We start from the raw sequence: 16,791 nt of genomic DNA on the forward strand, positions 1-16,791 counted from the left end.
AAGGCTAAGCAAAAAGAACAAATCTGGAGGCATCACATTACCTGACTTCAAACTATACTATAAGGCCATAGTCACTAAAACAGCATGGTACTGGTATAAAAACAGACACATAGGCCAATGGAACACAATAGAAAATCCGGAATTAAAGCCAAATACAGCCAACTGATCTTTGACGAAGCAAAAAACAAAAAACAAAAAAACAAAAAACATAAAGTGGGGAAAGGACACCCTATTCAACAAATGGTGCTGGGATAATTGGCAAGCCACATGTAGAAGAATGAAACTGGATCCTAATCTCTCACCTTATACAAAAATCAACTCAAGATGGTTCAAAGACTTAAATCTAAGACCCAAAACCATAAAAATTCTAGAAGATAACATTGGGAAAACTCTTCTAGACATTGGCTTAGGCAAAGAGTTCATGACCAAGAAAACAAAAGCAAATGCAACAAAAACAAAGATAAATAGATTGGACTTCATTAAACTAAAAAGCTCTGCACAGCAAAAGAAACAATCAGCAGAGTAAACAGACAACCTACAGAGTGGGATAAAATATTTGCAATCTATATATCTGACAAAGGACTAATATCCAGAATCTATAAATAACTCACATCAGCAAGATAAAACAATCCCATCAAAAAGTGGGCTAAGGACATGAATAGACAATTCTCAAAAGAAGATATACAAATGGTAAACAAACATATGAAAAAATGCTCAACATCACTAATGATCACGGAAATGCAAATCAAAACCACCCTGTGATACCACCTTACTCTGCAGGAATGGCCATAGTCAAAAAATAAAAAAGAACACATGTTGACATGGATGTCGTGAAAAGAGAACATTTTTACAGTGCTGGTGAAAATGTAAACTAGTATAACCACTATGAAAAACAGTATGTAAAGTTCTTTAAGGAATCTCCATATTGTTTTCTATATAGAACTACCCCCAATCCCACTACTGGGTATCTACCCTGAGGAAAATAAGTCATTATACAAAAAAGATACTTGCACACGCATGTTTATAGCAACAAAATTTGCAACTGCAAAAATATGGAACCAGCCCACATGCCCATCAGTCAATGAGTGGTTAAAAAAAAATTGTGGTATATACATACCATGGAATACTACTCAGCCATAAAAAGGAAGAAAATAATGGCATTTGCAGCAACTTGGATGGAATTGGAGACCATTATTCTAAGTGAAGTAACTCAGGAATGGAAAACCAAACATGGTATGTTCCCACTTATAAGTGGGGGCTAAGCTATGAGGATGCAAAAGCATAAGAATGATACAGTGGACTTTGGGGACTTGGGGTAAAGGGTGAGAAGGGGGTGAGGGGTAAAAGACTGCACACTGGGTACAGTGTACACTGCACAGGTGATGGGTGCACCAACATCTCAGAAATCAGCACTAAAGAAATTATTCAAGCATATAAGGTAACACATATGTTAATTAGCTATATTGAGCCATTCCACAATGTATAGATATTTCAAAATATGTCACACATGATAAATTATAGTTTTTGATGTCATTAAAAATTATATTTAAGTTTTGTTATTTTGAAAGCTTTTTCACAGATCTTTTTCAGTTTTGTTTGTTTTTGAGCCTGTCTTGTACCTGGTTGCACTAAATATATAATAGTTCTCTCTTGTGAAAACCTTAAAAGCCTAGATTTGAACACATGTTCAATGATAATAATGCTATAACAGAAAAAAGAACTTATTTCATGTAACCAGACACCACCTGTTCCCCAAAACCCTACTGAAATAAACAAAACAAAACAAAAACATTGTCCATGTCTCTGAACTCTAAATAAAACAGACTCAGAACATGGCTTCTGAGAATATCCCTGAGCCACTCCTGGTGTATCCTGAGTTGTTCAACCCAATTCCTACTCTTGGGTTTTTCCCATCAGGCATTTTTCTCAGGTTCAGTCCAGTGCTCTCTCAGTGCTAAAGTGGCCTGGGTATGAACAGTGTGCACGGAAAAATAAATAGATCTGCTTCTCCTCTCCAAACCATCTACTGCAAATGCTTCCTCCCACTTCCTCCCAGGCAAATGGCTGGTTATTTTAAATCTGTGTTCACATTTAGGTCCTCATCTTTCATCTTCCAGTTATTTAACCTTTTCTGGATTATTTCTATTTTAAAGAAACACCCACGCCCAGGAAATCTCCTAGAAGGGAATATTCAAAGTCATTCTCAAGTACATTTGACAATCTTTCAAAGGTAGTATTATGTACATCTTAAAATAGAACACCGAATGTAATGGAGTTTTGCTGAAATGATTACAGGGGACTGTAATAGATACTATAAAGTCAACTTACATTGACAGAATCTTTAACAGTTCTGAAAAGTGACTTCATATGCTTTCTCCTGTTCATTACCACAAGTCTCTGGGGGTATGAAGTGCAGGGATTATTGCCACTGTTTTACTAACAAGAAGTAGTGCAGCATTGCAGCTTACAGCACAGGCCCTGGTACCACCCTTTGGGCCTTGGTTTCTCTGTAAGAGTCTCATAGGGTGGTTTGTGGACTGTGTGAAGTCCTATGGGTTTGCCATTATGAGTAATGAAGAAACTGATCTCAGGGATGGTTTCTGACCTGTCTGAGGCTCCTAAGCAGGTCTTGGGCAGAGCTGGGTGGAACCCATGTCCTAAGCCTTAGGCAGGTGGCCCTGCCCTACACTGTCTTCCCAGGCTCTACTGAATCTCAGCCAATGCCCAGAACCTCTCCATGGAGTGAAGGGCAGCCTGCCTTGTTCCATGTCAGGTGGAACCAGACCCTTCAATTCACACCAACCAAGGGTGCTGGCTCCCAATTGGCCTGAGGGACACTCAGGATGTCACAGTTGTTTAAGAGCCTAGTGGTTATCTGCCTGCCAACGGCCAGGACAGGTGATGCCTCGAATTCCTATGGTCCTCCAAAATATGGCACGGGCTGACTCTTGCCCAGCAAACCACTCAGGGCCTCCAAGGAGTAGGGGACACTTTCAGGCCTGGAGAGCTTTGGAGTGTCCCTGGATCCTTCCCAAACACCTCAGGAGCTTGCCTTGGGCTGCTTCCCCATGGCATCCCATTTCCTGGTGAAGTCATGTTCAGATTTCAGTGTCAAGCAGATGTCCGCAGACGTCATTCTTCTGGAATAGTTTCCTGGACTCCCCTGGACAGAAAGCTTCCTCTCCCATATGGGCTTGCCATTAATATATCTTCTTGCCATCATCATAGCGGTCATCGTAACAGGTTAGTATTTAAGGAAATAGTTATTTCTCCCATTTGAAATGTGAGCCCTCCAAGGATCAAGATTAGGCCTCATTCTCCTGGACATGCAGCCCTATGGCTTGTATAGCGATGGTACTCAGACATATTTATAGAGGCAAGATGACTTAAATGGCAGTTACCACAAATGACTCCCTTTTCCTTCTGGAGAGGGTGTGGGCAGGGGTATGTATGAAAACTTCCACCCTTCTCCACCGCCCGTTCAGTGTGGCCCAGGCACCAAAGGAATCTTCCAGAAAAAAATTTTCCCTCAGAATGATTATGACTAAAATGGCTTTCTGGAAACCAATTAGTAAAACTTTGAATCTACGAGAATCAAGGAGACTGGCAGGGAGAGACCAGGATTAAAGTCTTGGTGAGGTCCCAGCTAAGTTTAGTGGGGACAGAGTCACACCCACGTTTGGCAGCCTTCTCCCTGCATGTTCTGGGAGTGGAGTGGAAAGCCTGATCTCAGTTGACATTATTATTTTTATCTCTCTCTCTCTTTTAGATTTCTTTTTATTGTTTGTTTATTTATTTATTTATTTTTGAGACAGTCTCACTCTGTTCCCCAGGCTGGAGTACAGTGGCACAATCTTGGCTCACTGCAACCTCCACCTCCCAGGTCCTAGCGGTTCTCGTGCCTCAGTCTCCCACGCAGCTGGGACTACAGGCGTGTGCCACCATGCCCAGCTAATTTTTGTATTTTTAGTAGAGACGAGGTTTTGCCATGTTGCTCAGCCTGTCTTGAACTCCTGGCCTCAAGTGATCCACCTGCCTCCGTCTCTCGCAGTGCTGGGATTATAAGCATGAGCCACTGCGCCTGGACTGTTTTTATTTCTCTCGACTCACTGAAGTGCTTTGCAGAACAGCTACTGGCCTAAACTGAAACCCCTGAGTCTTGAACAAACTTAAATTTTATAGCCCCAATCCAGCAGGAACATCACTGGGGAAGTTGTCATTTAATATCCTGTTCTGATGCCCCTATTGCCACCAGCAGATCTGCCATCAGATTGTTCAAGCCCCTGCCTAGGCCTCCCTGGCTTTACCTCTGCCCCTTGTACCATTCTGTGTGGTTGCAGGTATGGCAGTACTGAAGTATGCTGCTCACACCTCATCTAGACCTAGGCAGAGCTTCGGCTCACCAGGCTGGCACAGAGCTGGCTTGCCAAAACTATTTGAACTACATTACATTTTTTTTCTAATTGGCAAAGTTCAGAAAGTTTTGTAACTTGCTGTGTTAGCAAAGCACACGTGTTGCTGGTAGGGACACAGAGCAGAACAACCTCAGTGGGTGGCAAGTGATGGTATCTATTGAAGTTAAACACGCACACACCACTGCACCCGGCAAATTCCACAGGAGCAACAGTTAGCACCTAGAGAGCATTTGCACACACTAGGTGCTGTTTCCAACACCATACAGATAGGAATTCATTTAGACCTCACAAAGACCCTCTGGAGTAGATACTATCATCACCCTTGGTGTATAAATGAGAATGGTGAAGCAAAGAGACATTAAATTATTTGTCCAAGATTATCCAGCCAGTAAGAACCCAGGTGTCTGGTTCAGGGGTGAGCTTGCTTAACTACTATACTATATTATATCCCTCTATGGTGCTATCCATTGAAGTATTATCTATAATAGAGAAATATTAAAACAATCTAACTGTCAATCATAAGGGAATGGTTAAATATAATATGGTTTTTCTGTACAAGGGAGAATTAGGTGGTTGGTTTGTTTTTAAAAAATGAAGCTAAAAGGGAAGTATACTGATATATTACAATCTCTAAGCTATAAAATTTAAGTTAAAAGCAGAACTGGCCAGACGCAGTGGTTCATGTCTGTAATCCCAGCACTTTGGGAGGTGGAGGTGGGTGAATGGTTTGAGTCCAGGAGTTTGAGACCAGCCTGGACAGCATGATGAAGCCTTGTCTCTACAAAAAATACAAAAATTAGCTGGGCGTGGTCATGGGCACCTGTTGTCCCAGCCACTCAGGAGTCTAGGCAGGAGGATTGCTTGAGCCCAGGAAATCGAGGATTGCAGTGAGCCAGGACTGCACTCCACCCTGGGTAGCAGAACAAGACCCAGTCTCAATAATAATAATAATAATAATAATAATAATAATAATTCATGAGAGTATCCTATCATTTATAGAAAAAAATCCATAATTATGCCTGTGTATACACTATACCTCTGAAAGGATACATAAGAAGAGAGAAAATAAAACACAACAAGCAGTTTTCCCTGGGATAGGGAACTCAGCAGGAAGAAGGAAGATGCTTTCCAATGTATACCTTTATATACCATTTGAGTTCTGTACCATATATGTGGATTGCTTATTTGAAAAGAGGCCTTAATTTGAAAGAACAAACAACATCTGCAAAATGTCTAATAGAAAACAGCACCAGATATTTAAGCTGTTACTAAATGTCCACATTGTTTTCCAGCTATTTGTTTATGCACACTTCTCCCTCTAGCATCCAGTTCAGAGGCTGGCACATGCCAGGTATTGCACACATGACTGCAGAATGAATGAATAACGTGCATATTGAGTTGAATCAAATGAAACTGATATTTGTCGAGGTTCTTGCTGCAACTCTATAGAGAGGGCATCTGCACTTCCCTCTAGAAACCGAACTCATTCACTATTCACAACAGCAAAGACATGAAATCAACCCAAATGCCCATAAATGATAGACTGAATAAAGAAAATGTGGTACATATACACCACCATGGAATACTATGCAGCCATAAAAAGGAACGAGATATGTCCTTTGCAGAGACAGGGATGAAGATGGAAGCCATTATCCTCAGCAAACTAACACATGAACAGAAAACCAAACACCATATGTTCTCACTTATAAGTGGGAGCTGAACAATGAGAACACATGGATGCAGGGAGGGGGAAAAACACTCACTGGGGCCTGTTGAGGGAGGGTGGTGGGTTGAGGAGAGCATTAGGGAAAAGAGCTAATACATGCTGGGCTTAAGACTTAGGTGATGAGTTGATAGGTACAGCAAACCACCATGGCACATGTTTACCTTTGTAACAAACCTATTCATCCTGCACATGTACCCTGGAACTTAAAAAAAAAAAAGAAAGAAAGAAACCGAGCTCATTGAAAGACAACATTCTAGATTAAGAAGGCTGAGGAGGGCTGGGCGGGTTGGCTCACACCTGTAATCCCAGCACTTTGGAAGGCCGAGGCAGGCGGATCATGAGGTCAGGAGTTCGAGACTAGCCTGGCCAATATGGTGAAACCTCATTTCTACTAAAAATACAAAAATTAGTCGGGCATGGTGGTGTGTGCCTATAGTCCCAGCTACTTGGGAGGCTGAGGCAGAAGAATCGCTTGAACCCGGGAGGTGGAGTTTGCAGTGAGCCGAGATCATGCCATTGCACTCCAGCCTGGGTGACACTGGGTGACAAAGTGAGACTCTGTCTCAAAAAAAAAAAAAAAAAAAAAAACTGAGGAGTTTCCTGGTGAACCAACCCATGGTTCCCAACAGGCACTTGTATTCTGGACTTCTTCAAGACTTGCTTTTTTAGCTACAGAGGTGGTTCTCAACTGGGGATAATTTTGTCCCCTGGAGACATTTTTGGTTGGAAAGGTACTACTGGCATCTCGTGGGTAAAGGCCAAGGATGCTGCTATGCATCCTGCAGCACACAGCATAGCTCCACACACCCCGCCAAAACAAAGAATTATCCAACCCCAGAGTCAAGTGCTGAAGTTGAGCTGTGGTGATAGCACCGGCTCATGGACATCGTGACCATGACTGGTAGACTCAGGTCATCAGCCCTGGAACATACCTAGAATTTCTATGTGTTTATTTCCCTAAAACACAGCCTGCTCTACAATCTTCCTGAACTGCATTTTTTTATTCAGTCTCCAGCTTACCACCTTATTTCAGATTTAATTTCATCAAGAAGGATACCAGCCAACTCCGGTCCATCTCCCTGCCACAGTCACTTTGAGGAGCTAAGAAATACTTGAATATCTCAGGACAACCTAAAACCCCACAGGGTGCTGGTGAAAGGTGCAGCTGTCCCTGGGGCCAAAAGTTCTCTGGAATGCTAGCTCATGAGACTGATTCTTGAGAAACAGGTAGAATGAAAATGTCTGCACATCCCTCAGGCAGAAATCTTCTGAAAGGAGAGGGACAGCCTCAGATCAGGAAGTGGCAAGCCCTGTGGATGAGGGTGCCCCTGCTCCTTTAGGCTTGTCCTCCAGGCTTACATTGGGGAAACAGGGCTGCTCAAGGATTCTCCCCTAATCTGGGTGTCAGAGGAGGAAGGAGGAAATCCAGGGAGTCCTGGCTGCTCCCCTTAACCCAATGACAGCTGGAGTCTGTTTTATCTGGAAGGCATCCTGGGCATGTGCTGCTCTTATGGAGAGAGGAGGGGATCAGAGCCAGTAGTTCCATCCTGTCTTGGCTATTTACCTGCCTGTGACTGTGGGCAGGTCACCTGCCCTCACCTTCAGTTTTCTCTTCTATAACATGGGTGCCTTACAGGGTTGTTGGAAAATTCCAATGAAGCCGAGCATGCTGGCTCACGCCTGTAATCCCAGCACTTTGGGAGGCCAAGAAAGGAGGATCACCTGAGGTCAGGAGTTTGAGACTAGCCTGGCTAACATGGTGAAACACTGTTTCTACAAAAAATAGAAAAATTAGCTGGGCCTGGTGGCATGCACATGAGGTCCCAGCTACTCGGGAGGCTGAGGTGGGAGGATCACTTAAGGCCAGGAGGTTGAGGCTGCGTGAGCTGTGACTGCACCACTGCACTGCAGCCTGGGCAACAGAGAAAGACCCTGTCTCAAAAACAAAAAACTCCAATGAAGTCAAAGATGAGAACAGTGCTCTATGACTGACCAGTTCACATACAAATGTTAATTATTATTTAAATCCACAGTCACTAGATTTTGGCTCATTTTTGCCCTGGTGAATATGTGGTTGAGTGGGGGTTATCTCAGAAGAGTATGCCATGGGGGCTGTTGGCAGGACCGGGGCCTGAGCCCTGGAAGATGGGGGTCATGGGAGAGAAACTGCAGTTCCTGAGGACAGTCGTGTACACAGAAATGGGTAAACAAGAGACTGGTAAGACTGATGTGGTAAGATTCAGACTGACCCATGTAGTGTTTTCCCTCCTGGAGTTTGAAATGGCCTGAAAATTGTAGGCAACAATCAAATAAGTGAAATTGAAGGCCGTGAGATTTTTATGGCTCTCTTGCTGCTGAAACAGGAATTAAGAGGGTTATTCAAGCCAGGGTACTCAAGCGCCCACTTCAGGGAGATTATTTATATTCCTGACATGGTACAACAAATGTTCACTGAGTGCCTATCTTGTGGGTTAGGCTGTGTCCCTAAGAAGATATGCTGAAGTCTTAAGCCCCGGTACCTATGAATGTGACCTTATTTGGAAATAGGATCTTTGCAGATGCAATTAGTTACGATGAGGTCATGCTGTAGTAGAGTGGGCCCTAAAGCCAGTGACTGGTGTCTTTATAAGAAGGCTGTGTGAAGGCACAAAGACTCAGAGACAAGGGGAAGGAGGCCGTGTGATGACAGAGGCAGAGATCGGAGTGACGCGTCTGCAAGGAAGACTTGGCCAAGGAACAAAAGGACTGCCCAGCAACCACCAGAGGCGAGGGGAGCCACACAGACCAGGTTCTCACTCGCAGACTCCAAAATAAGCCAACACCTTGATTTCAGACCTCCGGCCTCCAGAACCGTGAGAGAGTACATTTCCACGGCTGAAGCCACCAAGTACATGGTCATTCGTTATGGTGATCCTAGAGAACAATCCAACCCACCGTGAGCCAGACAGAGAGACAAACAGGAACCAGTTTCTACCCTCAAGCGGCGTCCCTGAAACGGCAGGTTCACGGACAAGGGCTGTTGTGAGAGTAAATGAGATCATGGCTGTGGAGGGAGACAGCCGGGGCAAGAGAGGGGCTTTTATGACTACTATTGGGGTTCGTGCTGGGCAGAATCAAAGGCCCTGCTCTAGTTGAGTGCGCCCTTTATCCTCCAGGCAGGCTGCTCTCAGAGAGAGAGCGGAGACTCATCTGACAGGCCTTATTCTTTTTCAAACCATGCAGATAATTAGTCAGACTTCTATTTCCTTCGTGGTTTCTGTGAATGGATTTTGTGGTGATTTTTTTTTTCTGGGCATTTTGGCAGTGTTGAGGAGAGATGTAAAAGAGCCCATTAACATCAGCATGTGTCACTGGGGACACTGAAAGGCTGAGACCGAGAAAAGAAATATCTTTAATTAAATCTGACAAAGCTGGAGGTTACCTGGGTCTCCAGAATGCTGCGGTGCTGGCGGCCTAATTCCTGGGTACTTTCCTCAGCTCCTGTGGGGCGTGTCTTATTTTGTTGGATAAATTCTTCCAGCCTTAAAACCTAAAACAGGAGATAAGAAACACCACGCAATGAAACCAGGTTCTACCTCCTCGATACAGTCATTCATCCAGGAATCAATTCTCCTGGGTCAGTCTGTTCTGGGGAGAGTGCCCCATTAGACAAATTCTACACACACTTCTAGAAATGCCTTTTTTTTTTTTTTTTTTTTTTCCTGAGCCAGGGTCTTGCTCTGTCACCCAGGCTGGAGTGCAGTGGCACGATCTTGGCTTACTGCAACCTCCACCTCCCGGGTTCAAGTGATTCCCCTGCCTCAGCCTCCTGAGTAGCTGGGACTACAGGTATGCACCACCACGCCCAGCTAATTTTTTGTATTTTTAGTAGAGACGGGGTTTCACCATGTTGCCCAGCCTGGTCTCAAACTCCTGACCTTAAGCGATCCGCCTGCCTCGGCCTCCAAAAGGGCTGGGATTACAGGTGTAAGCCACTGTGCCCGGCCTAGAAATGCCATTTCTAATGAGCTAGTTGCTTAGTCTTTCCAGAAGAAAATGTGCCCAGTAGGTTTATAGTATTCCACACTTTCCTTAAATTATTTACATACATATTTCTATACTCGATCTGTAGGGTGGCTTTAATACCATTCCTGGAAGGCCACTCAATTTCTTTTGAAAACAAAACAAAAAAGTTAATTGGTAAAGAAAATGAACAACATTTAAGAATTATATAGATAAAATGAGAAAAGAGGGGTTGGGGGTGCTCTAAAAGTGTAAGGCCTTAATTATGATGATGATTAACCAACTAATTGTAATATTTGAATTACACAGACAGCTTTCCCCTAGACTTTGAGGAGAATGAGGCCAAAAAACATAAAGGAAACTTTGACTTTCCTCAAAATTTTCTAGAAACCTTAATACTAGTTAGGCACCATGCTAGGTACAAGGAGGGATGGGGAAGGGACAGAGTGAGAGCAAGATAGTAAAATCGTAAAGCATGGTCCCTGCCTTTAAGGAGCTGTCATTTTATGAGGGAGATAGATAAATGTTTATAACCCCAATGACACTCAGTAGAGATATGTACAAAATAATAAGAGCACCTCCTTAATGGTCCATTTGCTCTGTGCCACCCAGGAATCTAAGCCTTTTTTAAAAAAATTATTTTCTTTTTTAAAAAATTGAGATGGGATCTTGCTATGTTGCCCAGGCTGGTCTCAAACTCCTAGGCTCAAGAGATCCTCCCACCTCAGCCTCCCAAAGTGCTGAGATTATAGGGATGAACCACTACACGCAGCCAGGAACCTAAGCCTTTTACAGTATTAACTCTTTTAATCCTCACAACAGCCTTTATAAGGTAGGCACTACTGCACAGAATTTACAGCAATAGGGTCGGGCATGGTGGCTTATGCCTGTAATCCCAGCACTTTGGGAGGCCGAGGTGGACAGATCACCTGAGGTCAGGAGTTCGAGAACAGTCTGGCCAACATGGCGAAACCCCATCTCTACTAAAAATACACAATTAGCTGGGCCTTTTGGTGCGTGCCTGTAATCCCAGCTACTTGGGAGGCTGAAGCAGAAGAATTGCTTGAACCTGGGAGGTGGAGGTTACAGTGAACCAAGATTGCACCATTGCACTCCAGCCTGGGTGACAGAACGAGACTCCGTCTCAAAAAAAAAAAAAAAAAAAAAAGAATTTACAGCAATAAACTCTGCCCAGGGGCATTCAAGCAGCTTAAGGGCACTGAAGGATGAACAGGAGTCTGCCATTGGTGAAGGTGGGATAGTGCATTCCAGACAGCAGAAACAGCAGGTGTAGTGGTAGAGGGCGGGTGGGGTAGATGTGAGGACTGAAGAAAGATTCCATGTTGGAGGGGCCAGAGTGAAGGACGGGACAGAGGCAGCAGAGCCTTGGAGGATAGTGGTAGCAAGTGAGGTTCGGCCCAAATTGTGAAGAAGATGGGGATTCAAGATTTTAGGAAGGGAGGAGTGGGGCTTTGAGCAGATTTGGATTTTAGAACATGAGTTCTGGGAGTAGCTGGCCTAGAGAGAACGTGGAGGCAGAAAGATCCATGGCAACACTCTTGCAAGACTCTAGCAACATTGCAGGGGAACAGCAAGGCTATCGGAAAGTCCTTCCAGACTTTCCATAAGGAATATTAGAGGAAGAGATATTTCAAGATTATAAAACTATGCTTAAACTGCATCTTGCTAAGGTTTATGAAATATTCAGAGGAGCTGGTGCAATTGTTTATGTAACATCTACAAGTGGGGAAAGAGTCTAGGCAAGTCATTCCAAGGATCTTGTTCAAGGCATAGGTGTGGAGAGAAGGGAGGGGACAGAAAGGCTTAAGGCGTAGGACCCACAGGACTTGACAAGGATTGGGTGTGATGATAGGGCAGGATTGTGACTAGGGGTGAGGATGGGAGAGCTGGGAGAAGAGACTATGATCAAGGATGACACTTTCATTTCTAGCTTTGGTAAGGTGGGGACAGATTGTAGCATCATTTAGGGGGTAGGAGGAGTCAAGGATGGAGAGCAAGACTGAGGCCCTTTGTCAATGGTCAACCTCTTGGTCATGACTTGCAACTGAATGTAAACATTCAGGTTCTGAGTGACCCTTAGTCATCAAAGAGGCAACATACCATACTAGAGGCAGTATTAGCTTAGCGGTTAAGGGTGGGGTCGTTAGAGCCACATTACCTGGGTTTGAATCCCAGACCTGCTACTTGTTAGCTATGCAACGTTGGGAAAGTGATTTACCTTCTCTGTGCCTCAGTTGTCTCATTTGTACATAGAGATGATAATAGCACCTACATGGTAAAGTGGTTATGAGGATTAAAATAGTAAATGTAAACTTCTTAGATAGTATCTTGACTAGAGCAAGTGCTCCACAAAACTAGCCATTATTGTTTTTAAAAAAAGAGCTCTGGGCTGGGCACGGTGGCTCACGCCTGTAATCCCAGCACTTCGGGAGGCAGAGGCGGGTGGATCACCCGAGCTCAGGAGTTCACGACCAGCCTGGGCAACACGGTGAAACCCCGTCTTTACTAAAATACAAAAAATTAGCCTGGTGTGGTGGCATGCGCCTGTAATTCCAGCTAGTTGGGAGGCTGAGGCAGGAGAATTGCTTGAACCAGGAGGTGGAGGTTGCAGTGAGCTGAGATCACGCCAATGCACTCCAGCCTGGGCGATAGAGTGAGATTCCATCTCAAAAAAAAAAAAAAAAGAAAGAAAGGAAAAAAAAAGAGCTCTAAGGCACATTCACAGAAATAGGTCAGGGCCCAGGCTTCCCTGACCTGTGTTATTCAAAAGAATAACTGGGCCTGTAATCCCTGCACTTTGGGAGGCCAAGGCAGGCAGATCATGAGGTCAAGAGACTGAGACCATCCTGGCCAACATGGTGAAACCCCATCTCCACTAAAAATACAAAAATTAGCCAGGCGTGGTGGCAGGCACCTGTAATCCCAGCTACTCAGGAGGCTGAGACAGGAGAATCGCTTGAACCCGGGAGGCGGAGGTTGCAGTGAGCTGAGATTGCACCACTGCACTCCAGTCGGGCAACAGAGCGAGACTCCGTCTCAAAAAAAAAAAGAATAACTGGGCTGGTCTCATACATGTACAGGCCACCTTAAGCTCTGCAGTGAGGAGTGGTCCGGGTACAACATGAAGACTGGCAGTGTATCTTCAACAGGGCGAGAGGAAGAGATGGAGGGAGGGAGAAGTGAAGGAGGAGGGAGTGAGGGAAAGGCAGAAAGTCGGGAGGACAGCAGGGAAGAAAGGAGGAAGGACAGAGAAAGGCTTCTTTGCTGTGCAGCCCCACCTTGGTCTGGGCCAGAACAGAAGCCTCTATCCCAGAACTTTTCACCAAGACCCACCTCTAGACCCCGAAATATCAAGTCTAAGGAAAGACATACTCATCATTTTTTAAAATAATAATTTTAGAAATAGAAGGAGTTAGAGAAACATCACACCTGTGTACTTATCACTCAGCTAAAGAAATAACATGTCACAAATACAGCTGCAGCCCCTTACAGTCTCTCCCTTCTAGAGATAACCACTGGTCCAATTTGATTCTATCATCCTCATGCCTTGTTTAGATTGACCTCTTGGATATTCCTAAACAATCGGTACTGTTTTGCACGTGGCCTTTGTGTTCTTAAAAATTCCCTAGAGGTTGTGATGTACAGCCAGGGCTGAGGAACTGGTTTCATGGGTTCCTGAAGCAGGTGGGAGACACAGGTCTCATGTGGAAGGTTTGAGGGAGGACAGGGGAAGGAAGGAAACTTGTTGACATTTTTTTGGTTTAAGCAGGCTCAGAAATGGCTCTTAGGATTCTGTTTCTAGCATTTTCCACTAGTTCTTTGATACTTTTAGGGGCCCACGAAAATGTGTTAATTTCTTTTAAAATCAGAAAAAAGTATAGTCTGGATGATATTGATCTTTCTACCAATGCAGTCATAAAATATAAATTTTTATATTTTTTAATAAAGGAAGGGCCTAGAAAGGCAAAATTGCTAAGAGCCCACAAAGGGGCAAATGTAACCCTGGGGAAGGAAAGGCAGGGGAACTGCAGGCTACCCACTTGTGCCTTCATGAAGCCACAGAACCAACACCAGCGGCTTCCTGTGTCCTTCTCTTATTTGAGACATTAAAAGCCTCGTTGTTTAAGCATCTCTAATCTGGCTCTCTGTTACTTGCAGCTAAATGCACACCCCCTGAGACAGCCTGCCTGTCTGGCTGAGTGTCCTTTTCTGTCTTCCAAAATTCTTGGCTTCTCAGTTAGGCAGAAGCTCCCAGGGACCAGAAACAGCACCCCAAGGCTTGCATTTGGTCAGGGCTCACCTCGAGCAGAGAATTCTGGAGCTTCACATTAAGGGCTGCTTTCTCTTCTTCCAGCTGCTTTATCTCCTTTTCTGATTTCTTCCTCACTTCCTCCAACTGTGCTTCTACTTCCTAAATGATGATTGGAAGAGTTAACCATAAAGGCACGAAAACAGGACACTTAATGTTTTCACACCCTGCCTTATTCCCAGAGATCAAAGAAGCTTATGAGTGTCATACAATACTGCAAATAAACATAAATTAGACATACACGAGAAGGTCAAAAGAAAACACGTGTTAATGTCACACCACAAAGACTGATATATATAGGGGTGGGGTGGGGCAAATTGTTGTCTTTAAGTTTTCTAGTGTCAAATAAAAAAATGCTCATTACTAACAAAATTCTCAGTGTCACATTCATTACTAACAAACTTGTCAGTGTCACTTAAGTAAAAAAGCCAACTACATTTTCAGATGCAGGGAAATAGGAAAAGCAGTACAAAATTTCTTCTCAACAGCATCCATACATGAGTCAAAATGGTGTGGTTGGCCGGGTATGGTGGCTCACGCCTGTAATCCCAGCACTTTGGGAGGCCGAGGCAAGTGGATTGCTTGAGCCCAGGGGTTCGAGACCAGCCTGGGCAACATAGTGAGATGGTGTCTCTATTTTAAAAACACATACATACATAAAATAAAATAAATGATGGGATTCCCAGGGCCTATTGCTCCATGGTCCCTCACCACAGCCCATGAGCCTCAGTGCAAAGCAGATCCAGGTGAAGGAACATTCTGGGGACCACATGAGCGGTGCAGTTACGTTCCAGCTGTGTCATCTTGAGCACATTTCCTACATTTCCTAACCTCTCAGTGACTCACTGTGCTACTCACTTGCTCCCTGCCACTCCAGGTACATAGTAAAGGATTGGTAGATGACAAGCACTAATATAATTCTCATAGAGGGGCCAGGCGCGGTGGCTGATGCCTGTAATCCCAGCACTTTGGGAGGCCGAGGTGGGTGGATCACGAGGTCAGCAGATCGAGACCATCCTGGCTAACACAGTGAAACCCCGTCTCCACTAAAAATACAAAAAACTAGCCAGGTGTGGTGGTGGGTGCCTGTAGTCCCAGCTACTCGGGAGGCTGAGGCAGGAGAATGGTGTGAACCCAGGAGGGGGAGCTTGTAGTGAACCAAGATGGTGCCACTGCACTCCAGCCTGGGTGACAGAGCAAGACTCCATCTCAAAAAAAAAAAAAAAAATTGTCATAGAGACCTAGGCTTTCTGTTCTAGCTTAATTTCTGTGGAAATTGTGCAAGTATCTAGAGGAGTGAATGAGATAGTCTGTTCCTCTTAGCTGAACTTCAGGTAGACAATGTGTCACTCATTCATTCAACAAATATTTCTTGAGATCTACTATGTGCCAGGCACTGTCCTCAGAGCTGGGGAGATAAAAGGGAGAATTCCTACACACCAGGAGCTGACATTTGAGTGAAAAAGACAGGCAGCAATCAAAGTCCACGAGCTAACAAGACGGCAAACACTAGGTTGGATGGAGAAATAATAAAGCTGGGAGGGGGCTCTGCAGTGTTGGGGAAGGGCTGAAATGTTAGACAACTTGGCCAGAGAAGTGCTCCAGAAAGTGACTTTAGAGTAAAATCCTGTAATAAGTGAGGGAGTTCACCAAGGAGATATCTGGGTGTGAGGTTTCCAGGACCTGCAAAGGCCCTGGAATGTTCTAAGGACAGAGAGGAGCTGCCATGGCTAGACTAGATGAGGTTTGAGGAGCACCATCTGAGGCCTCAAGCATCAAGGTAAGACTAACCAGTGAGGAGTGACGTGGTTGCAATTATATTTGGATAAGCTGGCTACTGTTTTTCTGGGTTTTTTGTTGTTGTTGTTGTTGTTTTCTGAGACAGGGTCTCGCTCTGTCACCCAGACTGGATGGAGTACAATAGCCCAATCACAGCTCACTGCAGCCTTGACCACCCGGGCTCAAGCAATCCTCCTACCTCAGCCTCTGAAGTAGCTGAGACTACAGGTGCATGCCACCATGCCCAGCTAATTAAAAAAAAATTTTTTTTAGAGATGGGGTCTTGCTATGTAGCCCAGGCTGGTCTCGAACTCCTAAACTCCAGCGATCCTCCCACTTTCACCTCTCAAAGTGCTAGGATTACATGCATGAGCCACCATGCCCAGCTTCACTACGGCTTCCTTCTTGAGTACAGACTGATGTGGGTGGAGGCGTTGGGTGAGAGCAGTGGCAGGCAGGCCTGGGAGGAGGCTGTGGTGGTAACTGAGGTAAGAGTGATGGTGGCTGGGCCTGTGGCGGCAGTGCAGCTGGGAGGAGGG

At 44.7% G+C, this 16,791-nt stretch overlaps 1 protein-coding gene across 2 annotated transcripts in view; it reads right to left on the reverse strand.

Annotated features, from left to right (window-relative positions):
• The window catches only part of FAM184B (family with sequence similarity 184 member B), a 153,381-nt gene that overhangs the window by 49,834 nt on the left and 86,756 nt on the right, over positions 1-16,791 (reverse strand). For both annotated transcript variants that reach the window (XM_016951395.4, XM_024356047.3), the window contains exons 6-7: positions 14,465-14,575; positions 9,563-9,670 (exon numbers count right to left, since the gene is read on the reverse strand). In XM_016951395.4, the coding sequence (XP_016806884.3) occupies positions 9,563-9,670; positions 14,465-14,575 (219 nt within the window). The remainder of the gene's footprint in view (positions 1-9,562; positions 9,671-14,464; positions 14,576-16,791) is intronic.

This window comes from Pan troglodytes, chromosome 3 (genome assembly GCF_028858775.2).
Source record: "Pan troglodytes isolate AG18354 chromosome 3, NHGRI_mPanTro3-v2.0_pri, whole genome shotgun sequence".
NCBI lineage: Eukaryota > Metazoa > Chordata > Mammalia > Primates > Hominidae > Pan > Pan troglodytes.